The 25,314-nt window shown below is 50.2% G+C and overlaps 2 protein-coding genes and 1 long non-coding RNA gene across 3 annotated transcripts in view; 2 read left to right on the top strand and 1 right to left on the bottom strand.

Moving 5' to 3' along the window:
* Positions 1–13: 13 nt before the first annotated feature.
* LOC112965857 lies at positions 14–6,924 on the top strand. The gene is made up of 4 exons (XR_003253411.1): positions 14–1,662; positions 3,154–3,279; positions 5,771–5,815; positions 6,897–6,924. It is a non-coding gene; the product is annotated as an uncharacterized LOC112965857 (long non-coding RNA).
* Positions 6,925–7,098: 174 nt separating this feature from the next.
* Positions 7,099–22,381, top strand: FAM234A (family with sequence similarity 234 member A). The gene is made up of 11 exons (XM_026065284.1): positions 7,099–7,205; positions 8,235–8,370; positions 8,702–8,890; positions 12,915–13,045; positions 15,666–15,798; positions 16,280–16,418; positions 16,780–16,920; positions 17,402–17,480; positions 17,898–18,050; positions 18,912–19,014; positions 19,200–22,381. Exons 1-11 carry the CDS (start codon positions 7,194–7,196, stop codon positions 19,409–19,411), a joined length of 1,428 nt encoding a protein of 475 aa, XP_025921069.1. The 5' UTR covers positions 7,099–7,193; the 3' UTR covers positions 19,412–22,381.
* A 2,386-nt stretch (positions 22,382–24,767) lies between these two features.
* Positions 24,768–25,314, bottom strand: part of RGS11 (regulator of G protein signaling 11) — a 4,206-nt gene continuing 3,659 nt past the window's right edge. The window contains exons 9-11 of the mRNA XM_026065315.1: positions 25,132–25,311; positions 24,973–25,055; positions 24,768–24,906 (exon numbers count right to left, since the gene is read on the bottom strand). Coding sequence (XP_025921100.1) covers positions 24,768–24,906; positions 24,973–25,055; positions 25,132–25,311 — 402 coding nt within the window. The remainder of the gene's footprint in view (positions 24,907–24,972; positions 25,056–25,131; positions 25,312–25,314) is intronic.

Raw genomic sequence — 25,314 nt, 5'->3', positions numbered from 1 at the left:
TGCCGGGGTGCGGGGTCCTCGCCGGGCCCCGCCCGCTCGCTAGGCCCCGCGCTGCCCGGCTGCCGGCGGCCGTTGCGACGCGCCTCTGTCGCAGCTTGTCGCGACGGGTTCAGCTTCCCGGCGCTCAGCGCACGAGCGTTTCCGTGTCCCCCGTCGTTCGCTCTGCGACCTCCTCCGACTACTGAGCGTTTGTCGTAGCAAAGAGAAGAAATCGCGGCACGTCTCCAGTCCTCTGCCGTTATCTCGGGTGCTCTGTGGTGACAAAGGGAATTTGAAGTAGTTTAGTAGAAGCAGTCACAAACCAACCGCTTCGGTGACACAACGTGCGGGGGTAGAACGGGAGCTCGCAGCCGGCATAGGAGACGAAAGCTCRGGTTAACCTCGCCCCCCGCCTGGCTGCTGCTGGTGAGATCCTGCTGGCCGGAGGATCGGTCTGTCACCTGCCTCTTCTGCTCTGGCCTTAGCTGGGTCTGAGGTGAGGAGCGGTGGTGCTTAACCGCTCTGTGTGAAAGACCACAGCTGTTGAATGCTTCCTGCTGCACTCGATCCAGCCCTGCTGCCTGTTCCTGTGTTGGGAAGAGTTTGCTGTCTGAGCTAAGCAGCCCGAGAAGCTGCTCCAAGCCGTATCAAGAAGCCTGGGAATGAATTTAATGCCTTTTAGAAAGCCTTCGACTCTGCAAAAGTAGCCTGTTGCTCTGATCCTTCATTTGACCCGAGTTAGTTTATCCTTTGTGGTTGACAGGCCACATGTGAGTCCTCAGGAGACACACAGCACTTGGAAATGAGGGTCTATATCTTAAACAGCAACAAAAAAAGAAGCCCCTTCACCTGTACAGAGCTCAGCACAAAATTTTCCACACTATTTCTGGAGAGGGGTCTCAAATGCCTGTTTCCCTTTTCACCAGCAGGTCACAAACTTAGTCTGCAAGCATGAATTAAAGGGTTTTTTGCAGAAAGAAAAATATTTTAATGTGTTAAATTGTGATTTATTTCCCTCTCAACACTTTTTTCCTTATTTTGGAAAGCAAAAGCTGCTTACGTAACTGCCGAGAGTCATGGGCTTCGAGCGGCGAGGCAGCCTCTCGTGCAGAAGCAGGCGGACAGCTCAGCGAAACGGGCAGCTAGCGAAACTCGAGGCGGCCCTCCCAACCGCCTGGGCAGGAGCGGGCCCTGCTGAGGGGCTGCGTGTGGGGGCCGGAGCTGAGAGGCTCAGCAGGGTCGGCTGTGCAGGTGGAATGGCCTGTAAACGATCTTTCTGCAATGTAAAAATATAAGAGGGAAAAAGAAAACAAAAAGTTCAGTCTCTTGGATTTTCGGGGGGGGGGGGGAGAAAAGGGAGATCGCTTGGGGAGGGCTGATAAAGACAACAGCAGGTGGAACATGACTCTTATTTCATGCTGCTGTAAACCTCCCTAGCTTGTGGCAGGAGGGACCCCGGGGGCAGCATGGACGCTGTTTGGCGATATGCCGAACAAGTTCTCACCTTATCAAATGTGCTTTTTTGTCTTTTTAATGAACTTATATGAAGTGACCGCAGCTTATTCTAAAGAGTTTTCGTGACTGGAGAGCTCCCCAGACTTGCTGACGGGTTAAATCTCTGGAAGTGCGGAGAAGTTGCTGTGCTTTTGATGCACACTGGGAAGCCCTGGGGCTGAAGCAGGGGTATGTGTCTGACAGTCACTATTACAGATGCAAATACGTTGCTAGCTGGTTCTTATTAACGTTAACACAGGGGATCTGCAGGAATCACTAAGGGTGAGGAACTTTGATCCAGTGCAATTTAAAAGTCCTGGGATGATATATGATAGGTGGTTTTGTTTGTTAATTATTTCTGGCCTAGCCTATACTCAGTCCTGGGTAGCTCTGCTGCTTTAATGCTGTTCTTCATCTTAGAGCAGTTTGCTCTTCTATTGCCCTCGTAGAAAAAGTAGTAGAACATCGTTTTTTTCTTGACTAAACAGATCAGGTTTCTCTACTTGAACCCCTGACTGTGGTTAAAACTGCCGTGGAAAAGATGACTTTTCTCTTAAAAAATGACAGATATACCATTTTCTGAAATGACATTTACTTGTGTCCTGGAGAAGTTTTTAATTCACTTGCTGTGAATGCACTCCAGCGTGAGTTGTCTGCACTGGAAGGTTAAGTATCGTTTAAGAAGTCCGTGGTGTTTTCAAAGGAAGTTTGATGATAGAGATAAAATAGCAAGAGTGAGGGGAGGAGAAAAAAAGGCAACACTAGCAGCAGAATACAGCTCTTTCTCTGAGCCCTGGGCTGCGTGCCTGTGCGGTGAGCTCTCATTACAAACCCCGTTGTTACAAACGAGCTGTGAGGACGCAAGAAGGAGCGAGGAGAGGTCGGAAGGGAACGGTCTCCTCAGCGCCGTTCTCCCTGCAAACCAGTGGCGATGACTTGCTATCAAGAAAGAGTTATGAGCTGCAAGTGACCCAGCAAAACTACAGGCTCGGGAATGGAGTGAACTGTATCTGGAGAGGAAAATCTCCTGCGTTTGGGGAAATTTTATGCATGTTTCCTGTTGGCTAGACGCTTTTGTAAGTGGGGCTGCAGGAAGGGGAAGAATTTGACCCATGGGTGTCGCGGCAGGTGACTGCCCAGTGAGTTCACTGCAGTGCTGCGTGGTGCGTTGGATCAGAATTGAGCAGCCTCCTTGTGGGAAGACAGCCATGAAGGGAACACTGTGTCTTGCACGGAGCAGAATTTGGAAGCTGTTTTGCCATTATTGACTGCAAGCTGTGATTACGGCTTCAAAAATTTCTGCCTGACAAAAAGGAACCTTTCAGCTGTAAGGGGTCTGAAAAAGCAAAAACAGCAGCAAAAACCAAACACTGTGTTTGGTTTCTAAAATAGCCAGTCGTAGACTGACTTCATTGTTCCATGAAAGATAAAAACATGTTGAACAGCAAATCTAATGTGATACATTGCTAGAAATTTTCCCAGAAGAACTGGCATCTTGTGAGATTACTGTAATTAGAAATGTTGTGGTTCGGTATCTTACGGATGGAAAATGAGCTAAACCTTCCGTCACAGTGATATTTAAATGGTTTCAGTTCACTGGTTCTCATACAGGTGATTTTGTGCTGTTCTCTTTACTTTCAAGCAGTTCCAGCTGATTGATAACGATAGCTTGTCTTTTAGATTTAGCTGCGGTTTGGCGTCAACCGCTTGCTGCAGAAGTTTCACTGGTTTGATTGGTTGATCAGAGGAAATCTGCAAATCTCCGTTGTAGCTTCGGGAGACGAGGAAAGCGAACGCCCCGTGAAGGTGAGTTATGCTGAGGAGCCGTGTATTTGTCCTGAAAGCACCGTTGGTACTGTGGGACAGGGAAATATTAGTTTCTCCTTTACTCTGAACAGTGAGTAGTCCTAGCTTCTAATCCTGGTGGGGACGAAGAGCCTTTGGAGCTTGGAGACTCACTGGTTTGCCTTGTGGATGGAAGCACGTACCAGTAAATGACATTTTATGAGACATGGATCCCTTCCACACTAGAACGCTCTCTGGGCTGTGCGGGTTCAGTGCCGGTTTGGGGATGTTGTGCATGGGTTTTTATTATTTCCTTTTTTATGAAGTTTCTCTCCTGTGGCTTCTCGTGGTGAGGCCCACTGCCGCTGAGCAGAGAGCTGACGCTAGCCACAATATCAAGCGTGTGCAGCATGTGTTAATAATGCAGGAACACGCTATTCGGTTGCCGCGTGTTTCACGGCAAGGTGCTGGGATGCTTTGAACTCGCTGGCGGATTATTTGCGTCTCCTGCGAGAGGGAGACAAAATGTCTGCTGCTAGAGGAGGGCAAAGTCATCTGCAAATGCGTGCTGTCGTTTTCTGCTTGCCTTAATTAAACTGATTACCAGACTTCTTTGTTGTTCAAAGATCAGACTGTTTCACATGCTGGTAGCATGTACTTTGGCAACTGCGGGCAATGGGATTTCCCGCACTGTTTGAATCGTTGCCATTGCCCTCTCTGATCGCTGTTCTGGCACTCCGTATGCTCTGGCAGGAGTGCAAAGGGCATTATTCAAATGCCGAAAGAAAACAGAAAGGAACTGCTTTAAAGGCATGGAGGGCTCTTTGTAAGCACTGACTCCTAGGGTCATTACTGCAAAAGAAGGGGAATTGCTGGGGCTGTCAGTATAATTACCACCGTTTTTTATTGTTCTCATCCCATTCTCAATGACGGTGGCGTGATTTGTATTGAGTCGTAAAAATAGGCCTTCAGTACAACGTTAAGATGGTGTCAGTTTTGAACCGAGGAGAGCGGAATCCTGTTTGCTGCTCTGTGCTGTTTTGGGGAAGAATCGTAGGTGCTGGAAGCCCTCAACTCTGTCCCAGAAGTTCCCCAACTTTATGCTTCAGTGTGACTGTTTGGAAAGGCTGGTCGGGGTTGTCCTGTCGCGGCCTGTGCTGCAGGCTGGTGGTTACCGCAGCGTTCAAGAAGGGCCGTGTCTCCCCACCAGTGAAGACAGGTATGTCAGAGCAACACGAGCCGTCTGGCTCATCACAAGAAAAGTCCTGGGCGTAAGCTCGTGTAACTGATTCCTACTTTCCTCCTCTCTTACCGTGATGGTGAAGGCTGTCATTGCTGACTCCAGTAAATTATTTGCTCAAGCCTGTGACTGGGGGACTTGAACCTGCTTGAGGACTTGGAGCTCCTCCCGATGGCTGTCCTACTTAGAGCTGGTCTGCTGGCTCCCCGCCGTAATAACGAAACAGTGCACCAGCACAGTGGCCAGGTCTGGGTGGGAAAGCTGGATACACAACTCTCTTTCCCCTCATCTTTTACGTTTGAAATCTACCACTGACTTTTCTCGTCAAGTTTCTGTCAAGCGCTGCAGTTGGTTTTGAAATAGCCAACCGCATGGAGTTGTCCCTCTTGGTGCTGGTAGACTGATGTGAAGGGCAGATGAGGTCTTTGGAGTGCAGATCTCTGGAAGAAGATACGCCTCCTACGTTATTGATTTAATTGAACTTTCATGGTGTTGTGCAGCTTGAATTAAATTGGCTGGAGTGAGATCTTGTACTCGATGTACTGTCGTAGAAGAAATGCCAGTGTTCTCAGTCTGGAGTAAGCGCTTTATAAATACAGCCTTACAAGTCCAATAAATGATGTCGTTAGCTAGGTGACTGACAGCGTGTCGGACTGTCCAAGTCGCTCAACCTTCTGCGTTGCAGTAGTTCTGTTGCCCTTTTGTGATTTGCACCCGGAAGGGACCTCTGTAGCTCTCGCTGAATCCCTGAAGACCAGGGAGGTGAGACTTCAGGTTGTAGGGCGTCTGCCTGGAGGAACCTGGCCTCCCAGGGATGACTCTCATCTCCTGTGAAATGGGTTTGTGCATAAAACACGAGATATAACAAGCACTGTTGTCACTGGACTCGAAAGCGCAACCTCTCTGTGCTGTGTATTGGTGACTGAGTTTAAAGCTGCTTTCTAGAGGGGAAGCAAATTGTTCAGGCGGATGATCTAGGCATGTGACTGTTAGGGCACAGTCATGGAAAATTGGCTTGGTTGTCATGTTTATTTGCTCTGATATAACTTTTTATGACACACGGTCATGCAGCTTTTCCCAAGGCTCCTGGAATGTGTTATTCCTTATTTCTTCCCTTCCTTTTTTTTTTTTTTTTTAGGATCAAATTTTTAACAGGAGCACTGTTAGAGGCCTGAAAACTAAATACATGCTTGATTTTTATTATTATTGTGGATGTTGTGTTGTAGACTTCTGTCACTCACTGCCTTTTTTTTTTTCTTTTTCCCTTCTCAGAACAAATTAACAAAGAAAAAAACCCTGTTGTAGCTGTAGCTCAAGGTATTCTGACAGAGCTTGTCAGTTTGCTGCTTTGAAATCACCTACGTGAGTGCCAGGAGACGGGTGTTTTTTGGGGGGGTTGTTTGTTTTTTTTTGATTTGGGCTGACTGATGAAGGTTTTTGGGCTGTGCATTCTGCAATAGGAAGTTCTGGGATAAGGGCCTCCTTGCGTGCAGGTTCTGCGCTTTGCTGTGCTTGCTGCAGCCCTCCAGAGTGGGAGAGAGGAGCCTGGCCGATCCTGTCAGAAAGAGGATAATCAGAAAAACTGAAGAAAAATGATTTCATTATTTGGAGGAAGGGGGAATTGTCCTCCCCAAGTGCAGTTTCAGTAATTATAGATAATGGTTCTAGCAGGAGAAACTAGAATAGCAGTTATTAGCTCTTCTTCCATTCTGATGAAATCAAATTTGGCCAATTTTAGTCTCAACTCATGCCCTCTTTTTATTCCCTGCAGGTAAGTAATCAGGCTCTTGCCTTCTTTGGGACTGGGTTGCAAAACGATATCAAGTGGTTCCTCATCTGAGATGGTGTTGAATACCTTTGTTTTGTTCCTAAATGGAAGACTTTSGTGTTTCTCTCTTTCTCTCTCCCTGCTGGGGAAGCTCCTGTGTTCATTATGCTAGGGAATGGCTTTGTGTTAGGGTATGAAAGTGAGAAGTTTCCTTTCACCTATCCAGCCAGGAATCGGACTGAAATACACTGGAAGTGGCAAGGAGTCTTTTCATCGAAATGAGCTTTTGGTGTCTCTTTCATGAGAGAGACCTACAGACCATGTCAGTCCCTTCGGCGTAGAGATCTTGAGAGTTTGTAGCCTCCTTTGTCCTTGCTCCAGGTTTAGCAGTGCTGATTTCCTCCTCCTCCGAAGCAGTAGTGGTATTTCTGCATCCCACAGGCTTTCCCCGTTGCTCCGTGTGGGAGACCTCCAGGACCAAAGTCCCTTTGTATGCGGCTGTGTGACAGTGCACTGATGTGCTTGCCTACTGTTAAATCTTTCCAGCTTCGATATCAGGTAGTAACAGAATATTTTGTCATTTTTGCTGTAATCCAAAATCTATTTTAACTGCTCTTTCCGTTGTTGTAGGTGAAGAGGGAAAAGGGTGCCCGAATACTGATGAATGAGCTGTGATGGATAACAAAGACGCAGAAGCTGAGATCCACCCTCTGAAGAATGAGGATGTAAAAGCTCAGGAGAACCATGAAAACTCTGTCGAGAGAAGAGTTGTCAGCAAGCAGTCATCACGGCTGTCTCAGCTGTCCCGGTGGCGCACTGCTGCCTTCTTCATCTCATTATTTCTGTGTCTGATAATTGTGTTCGCATTCTCATTCATCATTCCTTGCCCAGAGAGGCCTGTTTCCGAACGAACGTGGTTCCGAAACTATGACRATGCAGGTGAGCTTGCTCTAACGGAAGAAATACTTACCAACAGGCCTTTTCCTTTGTGTTATAAATTTTGATTGTGAAACTCTCCCTAAAAGTGATCTGGAGTCAGGCCTGTGGGGATGCTGCCCTTGAGAGCAAGAACTGTGAATGCCTGACCTGGATGTGCAATGGCCCATCGTAACTGAAGTGGCCTTCCAGGAGGTGTTTACAGGGTCTTACAGAGAAATCAGATCCTGCTCTTGAAGCACTAACAAGGTAGCAGGCTGGCCTCTTTTGGAAAAAGTGAGGAAGGTTATCTGAAAATAAATCTTTATTGAAGTTTGGTCTGTAAAATATTCCCTTGAAGTTTGAGCTTAGGTGTGGGAACCGTTAGGCATTCTTCCTCTATCAGTATGACTTTCTGACTTATCTGTGGCTAAAAGGGAAGGGTGAAGAGGAAATGCCTCTCATTTTTTTTATGAATTGCAGAAATTTGTGGTTGCTTTAATCGACTCTTTAACCTGGGTGCTGATCCTTGGTGTCTCTGCATTCGCTTCTGTGACTGCTTTTCTTTGGTCTCATGTGCAGTGGTTGTGCTRCGTATGTCTGCTACGAATGCAGACATAGTGCTCAGCAGCAGGGACTCAGCTCTGTGCTTTAATGCCTAAATCTGAAGTTTTGCTACTTTGAGGTAAAGGAGACTGGTTTTAGCTGGGAGTGAGAAAGATGGTTTATCTGGAGCTCGATGTTCTATGGGTTATTTATATTTGGGGAATAGCAACCCCACACCAAGAGCAGAGTTCTCTGTTTGACATTTTTCAAATTCCGGATGCTTGGCTGTATGGGAGGACAAATCCTCTGGGGAATGGCAAATGAAGGAAAGCCTTGGGCATTAACTTCTACTCGTTAGAACTCATTTAGATGCAGTTTTTTGTACGGGAGGCAGTTTGTCCTGATGTAGCACTGCTGCAGAGGGAGGCAGGGAGTAGGTCTCTAGGAATTTGTGTTTTGCTCCAGTTAGCCCCGCTGTTGATGCAGGCAGTTCTTACAAGTGTCTAGCTTGTGATCTCCTTTACAGTGGCCTACCGRTTTCTGGCTATAGAAGATGTGAACAAGGACAAAGTGCAAGATGTCATCTTTGTTTTCAAAGCTAGCAATGGCAGCAGCAGCTTCAACAGATCCTGTTTGGATGAAGGTAACTGATTCAGACACAGAAGGCCTTGTGGTGAGGGCTCTTCTTTCTCTTTTAGTTCTGATGAGTGAGGCTGCTGTGGCAAATGTCCTGAGTTAAGTGCTCATGTGTGATTATTGCACATCATTTTAATTCTCCTTTGTGTTGCAAAGCTAGAGGCACTGTGTGCTTCTGCCAGAAGAGAAATGGGGATAAGGGGAAAGACAGGGGGAATGGGAGAGAAAAGCAGGTTAGCTGCATGGGGAGAGGAAGAAGACAAGTCACAGCACTGAGATGGTGCAGAGCACCAAAGGTAGGCGTAGGTAGCGCTCCCTTTGACATGCGTTCTCTCCAGGTCTGCCTTCTCCATGTGCCTTCATCGCTGCTGTGTCTGGCACGAATGGCAGCGTACTCTGGGAAAGGCCTGCTGCTGAGGAAGTTGAATGGATGGAGTGTGGCATCAAGCAGCTCGGCGGGGCTCAGGCCCCGGGTTGCCTAGTCGTGGGGACGCCGGTGTCTCTTACTGCAGTTGACCAGCAGACAGGTGAGTGGCGAGCAGGATCCTGCTGAAATACGGGTGTGGCGTTACTTGCTTTCCTCGCTTGGTGCCCTTCAGACCTTTGAGGCTAGGAGCGTCAGCATGACGTGCTGGTACGTGAGTGATGTGCACAGGGTGTTTATCAGCTTGAAAACCTTGCCAGAGCCATTTGCTGGACCTTTGAGAAGCGCCTGTTCTCTCAGCCTGCCTGCTCCAAAGGCTGGACTCTTGTGGTGTTTCGTGCCAGTTACAGTGTTACAAGAACAGCTTTTCAACAGCTTTTGAAATAGGAGACGCAGTCGCTAGCTGTGAGTGTTACTTTATACGCTTACAGGTTGGAAAGAAACCTGAGATGCTTCTCAGTCGGTCGTTTGTGTGTGAAAGCTAGGAGTGCCTGCAACAGCAAGAGCAATGGGAGCACTAGGGATTTAAGGTCTAAAAGTCATCAAGGAGAGCACTTGGGATAAGTTTGTACTTAAGTTACCACCACCAGCTCCAAGAACTTGCCAGTCTATTTCACTAGTCTAGGATTTTTCATGGTTTCTCTAGAAAGCTTTCTTGATGTCTGTGCCTGCAGATGGAAAGATTCTTCATCATCTTGCCTAGAGGAAGAGAGGGTAAAGAGTGCTTGTACTTCTCTAGGGACAGGGCAGTGATCACCTCTTACACCTTGAACTTTCCTCCCTGAGGAAGACTGRAATACATTTCCATTTTTGGGGTCACTTGTGCAAAGGCTAGAAACAATGTGCATTCTTCCTTGGAAACATGCCTAGAATCCCATCTTCTGTATCTGATGTTGCACCCCCTCTTTTCCAAAAATTGGGGGAGAAATAGCAAGATGAACCTGAGGGAAAACTGTTCCTGTTGCTTTTTGTTTCCTGTATAGATGGAATGGACACAGACACACACACAAACAGGCATGCACACACACAGATATAGCTAGAATGCTTCTGTATCTTAGCACAGTTTCCCCTCATCAGTAGGCTTTCAAACAGGCTATTTATAGACTTTTAATGGAGTAGTTGCTTTTAGGTCAAAACATAGAAACGTGGCTGCTGAGCCAAAGACATGTAGCTAAAGATGACCATAAAGAAATAGCACAAGCATATGGAGAAGGAATCAGGCTAAGCCACGAGTCACAGGAACAATGCGGTAAGAAAGCGCTCCAAAGATAAGTCAAAAGCAAAAGATAAAAACTGCTTCAGACAGAAAAGTGAATAACCCAGAAGCAGACTTATTTGATACCTTTTTGTTATGGCTTTAACTAGGTTAAAAGAGGTTTCTTAGTGCAGTTGACTTTAACTGGGGGTTAGGAGGGCGGATCAGAATAAAATCCCCGGTTTTGTTAGATGTATTTAAGGTGGCAAGGTCTGAGTGTCATCACATTGTGCTGAAAACAGTAGCCAGAACAATCTTTAACTGTTAATGATTCACTGTCATGGAAAATTGGTGAGATTCCAGGGATCTTAGCCTGTTTAGCCTCTGCCTGTGGGAAGACTGAAGGAGAGGTAAGCAGATTATCATCTGAAAGTGTCTGGCATGTATTTTTGATCTTCAGACGCTGATAAAGTTAGTGCTTTTCTATTAATTCAAGTTGCGTTAAACCTTGCTTTCTTTCTTGGCAGAATAACAGGCCTGAGAAAACAAGAAAGAAACTGTAGGTATTGTGTTCTTTTGTTTGTGTAGGATATTTAACATTCCTGCATGTTTATCCTAAAAGCAAACTGGGACACAAAAGCTTAAGATGAGCTGTTCCAGGTCAAAGCAAAGGTCTGTGTAGCTCAGTATTCCRTCTCTGCCGTAGCCAGAAGCAGAGTCCCAAGGAGGAGCACAGGAAGAAGTGTGTTGCGACACCTTCTCTTGATACCTTGTCCTCCAGCAGCCCGCACTGTGAACCTTGTGAGCAGGTCAGATCCTCACTGGTCTCGTAAGGAGTGTAGCAGAAAGGGAACCACAATGATCTGATGCGTGAAATTGCTTCTGTGCAAGAAATCACCAACTAAACCAGGACTCTTCAGTGTGGAGGACGTGACAGGGAGAGAGAAGTCTATAAAACTGTGAGTGATAGGAAAAGAGGAACAGGGAATGGTTTACTATCTCAATTCTTCATTGCTCCCTGGTTCTTTTATAAGGGGATAGGTTCAGAGAAAACAGAAAGGGGAATACTTCTTCACATCCACTATACTGTGGATGCCAGGAGTTTACATGTGTTTAGTTGAGCAAGTGTGCAAGGACCTGGGAGAAGAGTCAAACAYGACCGAATACTAAAGTGCTGCCTTTGGCTCAGGTGGCCTGTGGGCTGCCGACTGCTGCACACTGGGAAAGCACGGTATTTCTATGTGCTTCTGGACCACCGCAAGTCTGAGGCAAGCCATCGTGCATCCTCTGCAGCTGCTTGAAGCAAGAGCTGGACTCAGTCATCTAAGTCCCGATTTTTATTTCTTCCAGACCAAACAAAAACCCCCTTCACCCCAAATTAGATTTCCTGTCTAGGTACACGTCTGCTTTCCATCTTGGCTTATGTTGCCCTGCTTTTGCTGTAATCTTGGGCTCTGAGGAAGCAGAGTAGCACTCTAGGTATCTGACAACRCAGTCAGATCTTCGTTAATGGAGCAGGATGGGACTGGAGTCACAGTTCATGCTCCATGAGGACTGTGTTAGGAATATGAAAGCTTTTGCTTTGAATCCATCTCACTGGTACCTGCTGCCRTTAGATCGGACTTCCTTTTGAAACAGTAAGATGCTCCTCCAAAAACTGCTTCCGCTGTCTAACCAAGAAAGAATAGAGCCATGTCCATTTAAATAGGCATTTCAGCAGCCTGATCTTTCTGTCGTAGCTTTGGACTGTGTGGAAGCCGGGATATAATTGTTTAAAACTTATGTTCTCTCCTTCCTTTGTGTGCTGGTTTTTGCAGGGGTAGGGTTCTTTGCCTTCCCGTTATTTCCTAGGGGCACTCTCCTATTTCACATCGGTTGTCATAGTAACAAATCCAAGTACTTTTTCAGTGTTTCAGTGAAAGCTTTGGAGGAATCATACTGGAAATGCAACCTGTCTTAAATTATTGCAGGCAGCATAGAAATTCCTTGGCACGCGGTGCAGCTGCCTTCCTGACAAAGAACAGATGCTTCTTTGCATTCCTGCAGTGATGATTGCGGTGTTTGATACCGCTTAAAGGGGAGGGTAACCATTTCCTTGGGAGCACCTAGTTAGTCCYTTAAGTCGTCCTTAAAAAGAAAAACCCTGATAAACCACCCCCGCCCTGCCCCCAACAAATTCCACTGCATGTGGTCAGTGCCTGGAAAATCTCCAGCAGCCCAGGGTGGATTTTATCCAAGTAAAGCCACTCCAACTGACTTCGAGTCGTCGAAGAGATCCCTTCCCCCAATTTTTTAAAAACCCAAATCCTGCTACCTGAATTTTACCCCCCCCCCAAAAAAAAAAGACCGAAGAGTTTGCCTGAACATGCTGTGCCCCTTCTTCAAAGAAGGGAGAGCGTAGGGGTTATAATTGAATTGTGACCGGCCGTGTCAACTGGGAAGATCTGCAGGAGTCAAGTTCCAGGAAAGCATTTTGTCAGGAGGAGCTGGAATGCTCTGATTAGAATTCAACTTCTTTATGGTCGTAAAGGACTGTCTACACAAATTTCAGCACACGGTATCATCTTTTCAGATCACAAAAAAGGATTCTCCACGCCATGAACATGCTGGGTAGCTTGTTAGCYTACAACCAGGAGAAGCAAGGTGTTCTTTGTGGCCTGCTGATTGATTTTTGCCTAGGATGTTAGGATGCATTTTTGCGGGCAACTGGGATTACTTTCCAGTATCAGCTGAAATCCTAGGTATTGGGACTTAGTTGAAATGCAGAAATACAACAAAATACCCCATGTTGAGTGTAAATTTGATTGGCTTGTGGTGCTAATGGGCTGTAAATGACTGACTCCTGCAAAGTACTTGGAGGAGAAGGGCATTTAAAAACCTTTCAATCTGAAGTGCGTTTTAGTGAACGTTTTCCAATAACAATGTCTTCTAGGGGAAGTTCAATGGAGACAGTCCAGTGACTTTGGAGCTAATTATACTGTGCTGACTCCCTTGTCAGCGATTCCAGATGTGGATAGCGATGGTGTTCAGGACCTGATAATCTTTATTGCCGCAGAAGATAAGGTATGTCACTCTAAAGCTATGATAAACCCTGTGGCCAGACCACTAGGCACAGCAGGAATGTTTACTTGATTGCACTCTTGACATCTAAGAGGAACTGCCCAGAAGCCTCCGAGTTTGGGGTAGGCTCTTTCCCACCCTGCAGAGATGTACTCCCAAATCAGTGCAAGTGTTTTATGGCTTTAAAAAAAAAAAGAAAAAGAAGAAGCCTGATGGGAATCCCTCCCCCTTTCCAGTGTGTGCTCCTCACTACGTGCTTGTAGGCTGTGTGTGGAGTCAGCCCAGGCAAGATGAGCTTGCAGTTTTCTGAGGCTCTGCTTAGAAAGATGGAAATGAACAAACCCTGGCAGGTTTGGGGCTCATCAAAGTGTAGGGACTTCAACTTAAAGTGCTGGCAGCCAGCGCCGTTGTACAGCTGTTGGCCTTTTTGATATCTTTCATATCTGAGCCTATGGTCTGCTTTGCCCAGTTCTCTTCCTGGTGTCACTGTGCTGGTTAATTCTAACTAGGGTTCATTTAGTGATACGGTTGTTAGTTGCTTTATCTCTATTCCAGTATTGCTTATCCCATTTCTCAGAGGGGAAATGTTGTGCAGCTAACAGCGTGTTTATACAAATAATTCTGCATCTGTGTTTGAGTGGTGCAACATCTTCTGCATGCACAAATCTGTTCTGCATAAAGCATACAGAAATTCCGGTTCCCTGCAGGTCAGATCAGAGGAGTGGGAGCCCTGTGTTCTCGTACCAGAGCACCCTGTAAGCAGATTCGGTTTTGCTGTCCGAGGCATTGCTGTTGCCAGAGTCATCAGAAATTCTGTCCTCTCTTACTCCTACGTTTCTCTTTTGTTTTCTTCCCTCGTTGCTTTTTGCTACTTGTTATCCCAGTTATCTCAAGACTTTGTTTTTTCCTTAGGCAGCCAAGAAATGTTTGAATGCAGTTTCTGTTCTGTAAAGCTGCCTTACGGTTTGTTTTCCATTTAACTTCTCTAGCTATCTTGGTATGAAACTCCCCCCTCTCCTGCTCCTCCCTCCAGAAGACTTGGCAAGAGCTCTGTCAACTTAAGTAAAAGTACACTTCTTTCTCCAAAAAAACCCCCAAAAAACCATATAAAATGTGTGCTGCTCAAATGGAGCTTTGCAGCTTGGAAAAATAATCTCATTGGAAGGGAGGTTTAGTACTTAAGTGAATTAACTTTGTTGCTAACAAGGGCTCAGGTTGAACATTAATTCTTCTGATTAGATTATACTGCTGTTCCCTGAAATGGCAGAGCTTTGGGCAGTCCGTGGGGAAGGGTCTGTATGCTTGGATAGCAGGGGGTTTAGACGGCTGTTTTTCTGCAGGAGTCTGAATGACCCCTGCCTGCTGTGAGCTTCAGCACAAATGCATCCTGAAAAAAATGATGTTTTTTCAGGGCACATTGCCTGTAGCAGCTCACAGAGTTATTAAACAGTGCAGTGAGTAAAGTGTTGTTTATTTGTGTCGTGTATTCTCATTTGTCATATGAATATCATTGGCCGTTACTGTCCTGGGGCAACTGCTGAACCAGTGCTCGCAAGGGAAGGTGAAGCTGTTCCTCAAGAGATGGTGTGTGTCTCCTCCCAGTGCAGGAGGTTGGGAAGAGCTGGTGGATGTGTTGCTCTACCTCTCCAGCTGCGTCCTTCATTCTCCCCTGCAAGCTCAATCCCTTCTTCTCTCACCAGACTCTCTAGATTCACTTCAAGTATAGCAGATTTTCTTCTGTTTCCTAGATTCTCCCTCTCAAAGAACAGGAAAGAGTCTCAGTTACTGCCTGACTTGGCATCTCTGATGGATGCAGTTTCTCTTGGTCTGATGTTTCTCTTTTGCCCAGTGTGCATTGCTCTCCCCAGATCATGACTGTTTCTCAGTCATTTAAATCTGATCTTGGTTTCAGTCTTTGTTCTCCCAGCTGAAATGTTTTCAGTGGATTCTGTTGTGCTGGTACCTGCACAAAGAATATAAAGAAACCCATTGGCTTTTCTATTCTGCATGGACTCCTGGCAGCTTTAGCAGAAGTAGAGTAGGGCTCTTAAAATATGTAGCAGAGCTCCTGTGTGCCTAGAACTTGGGTCCTCCCAACCCTTGTCAGGCCTGAGAGGAGAGAAACAGAGCTGTGTTAACTGGTCTAGCAGCACAGTGCTTTCTGCAGGCTATGCCAGGTACTACGAAAAGCCAAATTTCCCCCTACTCCATCAGCTGCTTTGATTCTGCCTTTAGGTCCTCTCCACCTTTGTCACGGTTCAGTAGGCTGGAATCGATCTTCRCTGTCCTTAGCGATGATGGGGCTTGCTGTCCCAGCCTGGATCGGAGGTGGCTGGCAGAGGTGGTGAAATCTCGTGGCAAGTGACTGTGCTGAAAATGATTTTCACACTTGCTTCCAGGCAAAAGTATTCACGGCAGAGGAATCATGTGACTTGTGCCCACTCCTCCCAAGACAGGGAGAGGCTTTGCATCTTCAGCTTATGCTGTTCCTGCTCAGTTGCTGTTCAGTACCAGCTGCTCAGAAGCTTTGGAAACCACCTTGAGTTTGAGCAGTAACAGTGCAATGCAACTTTAACACTTGTGTGTTTTTTTGTTTTTCGTTTTCCTTCTTCCTCCTATGTAGATTAAGACATTCATCCATTCAGGAAAAAATGGCAAACAGATAGGATCCACTGGAATCCTGAACATGGATGGGAAGGCTCGTTATATCAGGCTTGTTCTGAAGCCTGACTCCTACTACTTCCTTTTCTATACAGGTGTGAATCTGTTTGTGATTTAAATTTAGAAACTTTAATCAAAAAGAGTGATTATAACTGTGAAATCAGTCATTACTAAGCAGTAGTCTGAAAGAATATTTTGCAATTCTCAAAAGCTATGTTGTGCTTTCAACTAGTGAAAGAGCTATTCAAGGCCAAGAGAAGGGGGTCCTTCTGCTTCAATTCAGGTTTCTTGCATACTTGACTAGCACTAAATAGTAATTTTATTTGAAAAAATGTTGAAAATRTAAGTTTTAAGTAGTCATTTAAATCACAAGTGATTATTGTGGAATACTCAGATAAGACATTAAAGGCATTCAAAAGCAAACTTGCGTCTCAAAATAGCACTACGACTCTATGATGTAAGCCCTAAAAATACAGTTGATCTGCCAGATTCATTTCAGATGTGGTCTGGAAATGCGTAGAGTACAGAGCAAGGGCAGGGTAACTTATCTACATCATTCTTGCTTTCTCTGCACAGCAAACTCTCTCTATGGATACTCCCTGAAAAATCTCTACAGTGCAGCAACTGGGATGGAAATGAAGCTTCCCARCCTTGAGCAAGATCCTCAGTGGGAGAAGAACATCGACCACACAACACGCCGCTTACCCCTTCTCAGGTAGGGCATTATGGCTTGGTTGTTGGTGTATTGGAGGGTACTGGTGTTCCTGATGGGAAGACTTGCTTTGACTTTGCTCTTTCCTGGCTATGTTGCTGTTGGCCTAAGAGCACCTTCAGGCCTCTGCGAGAGGGCTGGTGTTGATGGCCTCCTCAGGGCTTCACAGAAAGCAGGCTGGGGTTTCTTATTTGCATGCAGGCTACCTCGGACAATTCGTCCAATGTGTGGCAACTGCAGAGCCTGGTGCTTCGCCTCCCAGCCGAGCTTGTCTTTTCTTATCTTGAGCCTCTGACTTTTTACTATGTAGAACAAGCCAACATCTCCAACCAAGAAAGCCCAATCATTTCTCTGTTCTTTTTAGCTCTGGGGACATTCGTTACCTGGCAAAAGTTCCTGGTGGGTCAGGAGAGAACATCTTGATTGTAAAGTCAGAGATGGCTATGCTGATCAATGGACAAAATCTTCAGAACTTGTGGACTCTCAATGTGTCCCGTATTCTGAGGTAATGCTAGCTATTGTGGGTAGGGTATGGCATCTTCAGTTTCCCAGCAGCATCRTTGTCCTGGATGAAATAATACTGTATTGTATTGTTTCCATATTGTATTGTACTGTATACAATGTATTGTAACCATATGGTATTGTATTGTTTCRTCCAAAACATAAAAGCCTGTTCTGTGTTCATATCTGGATCATGCTTTTTGCATTTTGTGTCCTCTGCTAGCAAATACCAGGTGCCACTTCAAAATGGAGGAGCACAACATTTTGATTCATTCTGTGTTTGCTGCAATATGGCTCTCTTTGGACTGGGCTAGGATTTGGGAGCGGTACCAGGCTAARCTAGCATTATATCAGTCAAGTCTCTTACTAGGGGAGTTGGTGGGAGGATACAGGCTTCTCTAAAAGAAGAGGGTAGACCCAAGCCATCTGAGGTGCTACTTTCTCAGGGTGTGTTATGATCTSTCCATTCTCTTCCTCTCTCTTAGCGAGCCGCTGCTTGGTTACTACAAACCCGATGTTCTTGGTATTGTCCTTGAGAGTGAAATCGGACCCAACAGGAAGAAGGTTTGCAAGCTCTTCCTTTTAGCTTCCCTTTTCTCTGCCTCTCCCAGCCCAAACAGGCATTGAGTAGAGGTGCAGCTGGTAGGATGTGCTGTCTCTCCAGCTGGTTGTAGCAGTTTTTGGTTGTGAAAGAATCTCTTTCAACAAATTCTTGAAGACACTTTAATTCTCTTCTCAGCAAGCGACTTCAAAGACAGAACTTTGAACCCCTTGATATAGCCTGCAGAATTTGTGACTACACTGACATGGCCTGCCTCAGGCCTAACAATTCTGTGATGCTCAGCTTCAAGTCTTACCTCGTCTTGCCATGTTGCAGATACTTCTTCCCRTAGGCCATGTAGGGTAGACAGCTGACTTGACTTCTTCCTCATGGCTTGCAGAGCTCTTTGGTATGAGTTCCTTTTCTTTCTTCCCTGCTAGGTTATGATTGTTGAGGCTGGATCTGGAGCAGTCCARTGGGACCTGAAGCTGAACTCCAGACCAGAGAGCCCGGGACCAGCCACGCTTTCAACTGCTGATCACCGGTCCACCTTCCTCTTCTGGGGGGAATACCAGATACCAGGAAATGAAACGGTGAGTGCTGCTGAATGGCTACTCTGTTCCTGACCTTGCTCYGGAATTGGTTGGAGCTATCCCCTTTTCCCTGTCTGTGGCACTAACACTGCAGCCCTCTGCACTGGGTGTGGGGTATGGACATGCTTCTGACTTAGGAGCAGATTGACCTYTATGCATGGTCTGGTCTATATGGCATCCTCATGATGTCCTTGGCCGCTTCCCTGTTAGTGGAAGTTCCCAGCTTTTGTTGTCCTCAGCCCAGCTTTGTGGAGAACAAGGACCTACCGGCTCAGTGAGCAAAGTCACTGGATTGCCCAGGAGCCCTGCCTTGGCACAGTCCTGTGGGAAGCTGCTGGGCTGGTACCTCTGACATTGCTGCTGTTTGGCCTGGAGCCTTCAGTAGCAGTACTGCACGCAGTGATCCCTCGGTGGGTGTCCTCCCATGGCCACGTGAATATCCTCTCTGTGCTCCAAGGCAGTATCTGGCAGCCTTGATTGCATAGCTCGGCTGCGCGGTGGAGCTCGCTGGCCTGAGGGCTGGCAGTGTTAGTGACAGCTTGTGTCTGTGAGGATGCCTGAGCACCAAGTGAGCTTACTGTGCTTTCCTTGCTAACTCAGCCAGCCCTAAGGCAAAATCTCTCTCCTGCGCGTAGCAGGCAGGCCTGCCATTTGCAGGAAGCGTGGGCAGAGAGGAGGTCAGTACCAGCCAGTAAGCAAGGTCCCAACACTGGCGTTGATGGCATCAGACAGGATGAGTTTGGCAGACATGGATTAGTGTCACCGAATGTATTCTGTCAAGCATAAAGTAATAGGTGAACCTGGTGCTGTTGTTTGGGGTACACGTGGGTCTGTGTCCTGATAGTGTCCTGTTGGTTGCAGAGATCCGAAGCTGCTCTCCAGAAGCTGTATCTCTTCCATCCTTCCTACACTAATGTCCTCTTGGAGCTCCGCAATAGTACAGACCAAATAATTGTGTTCAATGGTAAGTCCTCTCCTTCCAGCCCTCCAGCAAGGAAGTGTTCCTGAACACTGGCCTTCTGGTATCTCCTGGTACCTCCTGAACTCTGTGGGTGCTGTGTTGGGCCTCGTAGCCAGTTGTCTGAATACAGAGACCTTTGTTTAGGCCGGGCAGGGTGTCCAACATTAACCCTCTGCTCTGTGTTACAGCCGCGCTGTTTGAGCGGAGCCGTCATGCCTGCTACGTGTTGTTGAGGGGGCCTCAACCCAGCCAGGAACCAGGGTTTGTATCTCTCATGAAGCGTAAGCTGAAAGAGGATGTCTCTGAGAGCAGGGTGATCTGGCTGAGCCAGGTGGCTGTGGACAACGAGCAGTACATCCGGGACCGCCTCTACAGGATGCGATTCCACAGCCGAGTGTGAGCATGCTGAGAGAGCAGGAGAGGCTGCCCCGGCCCAGGATCCTCCAAGTTGCCTCTCCTCTGCAGCAGCACGCTTAGCAAACCCAGATCTTGGTTTCAAATGAGAAGCTGCCTTTCTTGATCCKCAAACCAAAGCGTGGCTGGTAGGAAAGCGCCCCCAGTGTCTGGGTACACCCAGCCTGTGGGAGCAGCTGCCAGAGCACCCATCCTTGGAGCTGATGGGACTTCAGTGCTTGGCCACTGCTGARGTGTCATCAGTTCAGGGAAGAGGGCTTTCCTCTCAATCCTTCCGTGCCCACAGAGCCAGGCTGACCCAGCCTGTATCTGGAGGAAAACACGTGCTTGCTGGGGATGCCCGAGTTGGTTTTTTCTTGGGTGCTTGTGTGAGGAGATGTGGGGCTTCGATGCGTGRTGTTAGATTACCTTTCTGAGTCAGCTTTCCTGACTACCGGGAAGGTGCCTGGCCACAGGTTGATTTGCAATCACCCTTTCCTGGGTTTGGTAGCAGTGGGGTGTATGTCGTGAAAGACCCCAGCCACAACTGACAATCTGGCTAGGTGTTACCTGGGCCAGCAGGGCATTAAAGTGTCATTCTACTTAGAAAATGACCTTTTCTCCTAAGGACATCACTCTACTGTCACACAAGCCTACCTGTGTCTGAGTTTAGTGCCACTGACTTTCCAGTCAGGCTTTGCAGCACTGGCAACTCAGAGGGAGCTGGACTCCCACCTGATTAATGCATCAACACCTCCCCCTGCCCTGGGTGGTTATAGGTGAAGTGAAAGCCACCATGAGCTTAGGCTGGCTGATCCCTGTTGGTATAGACACTTCCCTGCTGGTTTCAAGGTGTGGGGGCTCTAGGATGCTTTTTCCTTTTTTTTGAGAGTAGAATTGCACTTCAACCTCTCCTGGGACCTGGACATGTCACTCCTGGGAGCCCTGTACCCAAATGGTAATGCCTGCTGTGCTGCAAATGCTTGTTCAGCCTTGCAGCTGCTGAGGAGCCTTCTCCAAGGACTGTCCTCTCTGCCAGGAGGTGGGCATGCTGTAAGACACGAGCCACTGGGGGAAATGGCACAAGCTCTCTTTGCAGCACAGCTCCAAGGACAGCTCTGTGCCACCCGTCTGCCCTCTAGGGAGTGGGAGTGATGCTGGGTGAGGACCCTTGGGTGCTGTTCTCTGCAAGCGTTCAGCCTGGCTGTCCAAAGGAATGGGTCTTGCTGGTTAGGACAGGCTGCTGTGTGAAGATGATGTCTCCCCGGAGACATCTTCAGCATGACGTGTGTGCACTGCCCTGCTCCTGGTGGGCACCAGCGCATGCTGCAAAAACAGTGTGCAAAGCCTGGAAAACAGTTTGAATAGGCTGTTCAGTCCTGGAAGCTGCTGTCCACACACCAGCTGCACTGCGAGACACAACCCCTGTTCAGACGCTGCTGGGGTGTCAYGTTGGCTGGCGAGCGGAAGGCAGACAGAAAACAGTTGGCTTAACCTGATGGAGTTTGCACCCTAAAAAAAGCTCTCTCAAGTTCTGCTGGTGCTGGAGAGGATTTACTTGGTGCCTTCCTCCCTTGAGTTATCTCAAATCAGGGCATGTGTAGAAATACTGTAAGATAAGAAACTTGTGCAGGGCTGTGCAGGTCCAGGCCTTGGTTCCTCTCCTGTGGCAACCACTGAGTTTTAACCTGCTGCTGGGCAGCTCCTGGCTCGGGCAGCTCCTGGCTCAGGCAGCTGTTGTAACCTCGCTCCGTGCGCACATCTTGAAATCTGGCAGCAAAATGAGCTGCAGCATCTGCTGCTGGCCTCTGCAGGTGCAGCATCAGTGGTCTGACTGGACACTTACCTCCTGCTTCCAGATGGTCCGATAGTTGCCTAAGTAATGCGCTTGCACCCTCTGCCTCCTGCGGCCTGTAGCTCTACCTGTAAGCAGGGCTGAGCGCGATGGGCCCGTTGGCCTCTGCGGAGCTGTGCTGCGGGCAGAGCAGAGCTCTGGGGCATCCAGGCTGTGCCAGGACAGGGAGGAAGCCGGGAAAGGCTCCCTGGAGAGCAGCGTACAAACCCCAAAGTACCCTGCATTACAAACAGTGGGTTTCCCCTGCTGTTCCTTTTCGCAGACTTTCCTTGGAGTGGTTTTAGGGATGGAGGCAGGCTCCCCTGCCGTGTCCCCCAGCTTAGGCTGCCTGTTTGCTCAGCATGATAAAGGGCTGAAACCTAGCAGCCCTGCGAGTCCCTGAGCCTTCGCTAGGATCGGTGGTGCAGCTGGGCACCGTGGTGTGATCGCAGGCTGTGCCAGCGCCGCGGCGGCAGAGAGGAGACGCTGCCTGCTGGATTCAGCCTGCCCTTCGGCCGGCTGGGGCAGAGCTGGGAGTGTGGCTGCGGGAGCTCTGCGGGGAAGTGGGGAGGGAAAGCTCCGGCGCTTGCATGCTGATCTGATTTGCGTGTTAGATGCAGATTATATCCCACTGAAATTCCCATTGCAGGGGACAACTTGCCTGGACTGTATTCTTATCATAATTACACTGTCTCGGCTCTCTTCCTCCTCAGGTTGCTCCACAGACCTGACCCTTTCTGGTAGGTACACTGAATGATCCTTCGGGAGAGCTGGGTTCGTAGCTTTGGGGRGCTTTGGCTTTAAGTTGTCCATTGATGTTTCCACGTAGTTTGGAGACCCAAATCTCCCTGTGGCAGCTCGATTACAAACATCAGTGCCAAACCAGCACCCTCTTAACAAAGCGAGTCCTTTTTCCATCTTAATTCCCTGTGTAATTGTTTTTTGCAGTATTTAATGAATGACTTTGTGCCTTGATTCAATAACTCAGATGGGTGATGATGGCATATATCACTGTGTTATGTATTAGTGTGGTTTTTTAACACTAAGACTGGTTCGATTCTTTAACTTATTGCAAATTGTGCTGTATAGGACTTGGTCTAACCATAACGGTTTCAATAAATCCTCTTTTGCATTGTTTGTAAATGGTGCCCTGCTTTTGCCGTTGCCGCTAACGAACAGCTGAGCAAGAATTCGGCGTTTTTGGCAGCCCTTCACGTTCCCGAAGGCAGAAAACCCCCTTGCTGGGAGGTGTCCAAGTGGCCTGGTAATGCTTCCCTGCTCGCAGCTTGTCTTTGGTCTTAGGAAAGCAAGTGCACGCCTCTCCTCTTTGTGATGGAAATGGTGGAGATGTGATGTTCCCCTTTGCAAGGGTGGTGCCCACCCTGGACAAGGCTTAAACTGGGAAGCTCCGAACCAGCTGCCTGAACCAGTGTTGAGCCGGGGCTGTTTAGCAGGAGCGTGACTTGTCGATATGGAAGCGTAGTGGGCAGAGGCTGCTCTTCCCTTCTGGAAGCGGAGCACTGGGCTGCTAGAAAGAAGGGGCAAGCGGCCCCTCGGGGCTACTCCGCAGATGGGTTATTTCTTGCTCATTTCTGACTTTGGCTGCCCTTAGCTCTGAACTCGGAGCAGAGCTAGTTCCCACTCTCTAGCAGTGATCTCCTGCGGGGTGGCTTTGCCGTGTGGCTGGGGCCCCGGTGTCCGTGGGTCTGGCCAGCACCCAGGAGTGCCCCAGCCCCTCCTGCCGTCGTAGCGCTGAGCCATGCTCACGTGCTGCCTGCAACGCTAATGCTGGGGAGCAGCGCAGCGGCACTGGCCTCGGCTCTGCCCCGAGGCGCTGCCGGCTGTGCTCTCCCACTGCGGCGGAGGTGACCGGTTGGGAGACGGGACCTTGCCAAGGGAAGCCGGAGTTAGATAACAAAGCTGGGCCGCCCAGTCCCTTCCCCCTGCCTGGGGCTCRGTGACCTGGTTTTGCACCCAGGATTCCTGCTGCAATCCAGAGGCTTAAAAATCTCGCTCCGGAGCTTGGATTTGGATCAAGCCGGAGGGAGCCGCACGGCACGCGGTGTCTCCTGGAGAGCAGGGCCATCTGTCGCTGCCCTGTGGCTGCCGGCCCTGAGCCCCATTGGAGAGGCCGAGCCTCACGCGGCTTTCCCGGCGCCTTCCCGGGGCTGTGCTCGCCTGCCCCAGCGCAGCTGCGGCGGGAAGCAGGGGCTGGGCTGCGCAAGAGCGAGACCGCTCTAAGTTTACGGGAGAAATAAATACCCCCTCCGTGCCTGAGTGCCCGCGCGCTGCGGCAAGGAATGATGCCACGGCCCCAAGGGTCCAAGCCAGCCCCTCTCGGCTGCAGCGCGGATCGTGGGCTCGGTCCGTGCTGGGCCAAAGCAGAGCTTTGGTGGGATGGAGAGGCCCCGGGCCCAGGGTGGGGGCTGTGAGCCCCCTCCCTTGTGCCTGGGCCGGGTCCTTGGGCTCGTCTCCTGGGCTGGGAGCTGGCGAGGCACGAGCCGCCGTCTCGCTTGTATAACCGCCGGCGTTAATCCCCCCGCGGCTGAGGTCCGGCTCTGGGGAAGAGACTAATCCTGCCGGGAGATCCTCGGCCTCTGCTCRGATTAAGGGGATGTGGGCAGGGAAAGCAGCTCAGCTGCCAGCCCGGGGGGGGGGTCCCTGCCTGCCACTGCCAGTCCCGGTGCCCGTCGGGCCTCCGCGGCTGCTGGCCCAGGGGCTTCTTGCCGCACCTCTGGCCCGGCCTGGAAGGAGCCTTTCTGCCCTCCCCGTGTGCTGCGTGGGGGGCCGTGGGGGGGCCGAGCGCTCCCAGCGCTGCAGGGAGGCAGGCGGGCTGCCGGCACGGCTCTGCTGGCGCCTGGGTGCTGCCGGGGGTCTGCTTTGCCCCCCACGCATCCCTCCCTCCCTCCCCGGGCCGAGTGGGGCCATCGCCCGGGGGGCCTGCGCCCTTGTGAGGGGGCGCGAGGCCTTGCTGCCGGCCCCGCGGCCACACGGGCCTCCTGGCCTCGGCTGCACCCGCCCGCCCCGCCGCAGCCTCCCCGTCGCCCCCTCCCCCCCCAAAACCACACGAGGAGCCGCCGCACGGTGCCCACGGCGTCCTTTATTGTCTCCGGGTGCTGGAGCGAGGGGGGGAGGACGGGGCGGCCCCGCGCCGGGCCTGCCTGGCTGCGGGCGCCCCGGGGCGGGGGGACGGTGCCGGCAGGGGCGCCGGGGCCGGCCGCCGCGGTGTGGGGCAAGGGGGCAACGGGGCCAGCCTCCCCCCCGCGGGGGCTGCTGGGGGGCATATGGCTTCTCTCCTTTAGTGCTACTTGCAGGCAGGGTCCGGTGACGGGGAAGGACGTGCTGGGGGCCGGGCGAGGGGGGGCGAGCGCGGTGCCGGCCGCCGGGCACCCACCGCTGCTCCCATCGCTCGCCCAGCCCAGGCGCGGGCGGAGGGGTCCCGGCACTTYGGGGTGCCCAAGGCAGGTGCCCCCACGCAGCTGCTCCCGAGGGGCCTCGGCCCGGGGGCAGGGAGCCGGGGCGGCGGGCCCTAGTCCTCCTCCTCGGGGACGGGGGCGGCAGCGGGGCCCCTGGCCTTGTCGTCCGCCCTCGCCTCGGCGTCGCCCGCGGGCAGGAACAGGGCCGGGCTGGGGCTGGAGTGCCGCTGCTTGCGCATGAACGGGAACACCCTGCGGAGGCGGACGGCTCAGCGCCGCGCTGCGACCCGCCCAGGCGCCCCGCGCCCCTTCGCTCACCGCTTCTTGGTCTCGGGGGGGATGACGGCCTCRGCCAGCAGGTTCCTGTAGAGCTCGGACTTGAGGAAGCGCGGGTAGGAGTCCTGGGCGAGCAGAGCGTCAGGCCGTGGCGCCCGGCCCTGCCGCCGCCCGGCCCGGCCCGGCCCGGCCCCTGCCCACCTTCTTCATCAGCAGGTAGATGTGCATCTGTGCCTCGTCCATCACGTAGCGGTGGGGCGTCCTCATGCCCTCCAGCGTCCGCTCCATGGTCTTGCTGTCGATGTTCACCCAGCGCGTGGCCCCGGGAGCCAGGAACTGCCTGGGGATTCGGACCTGGCGCCGAGGGCATCGCCGCCGGGCCTG

This window comes from Apteryx rowi, unplaced genomic scaffold (genome assembly GCF_003343035.1).
Source record: "Apteryx rowi isolate R43461 unplaced genomic scaffold, aptRow1 scaffold_225, whole genome shotgun sequence".
NCBI lineage: Eukaryota > Metazoa > Chordata > Aves > Apterygiformes > Apterygidae > Apteryx > Apteryx rowi.
This window is presented reverse-complemented; position numbering and strand designations above follow the sequence as displayed.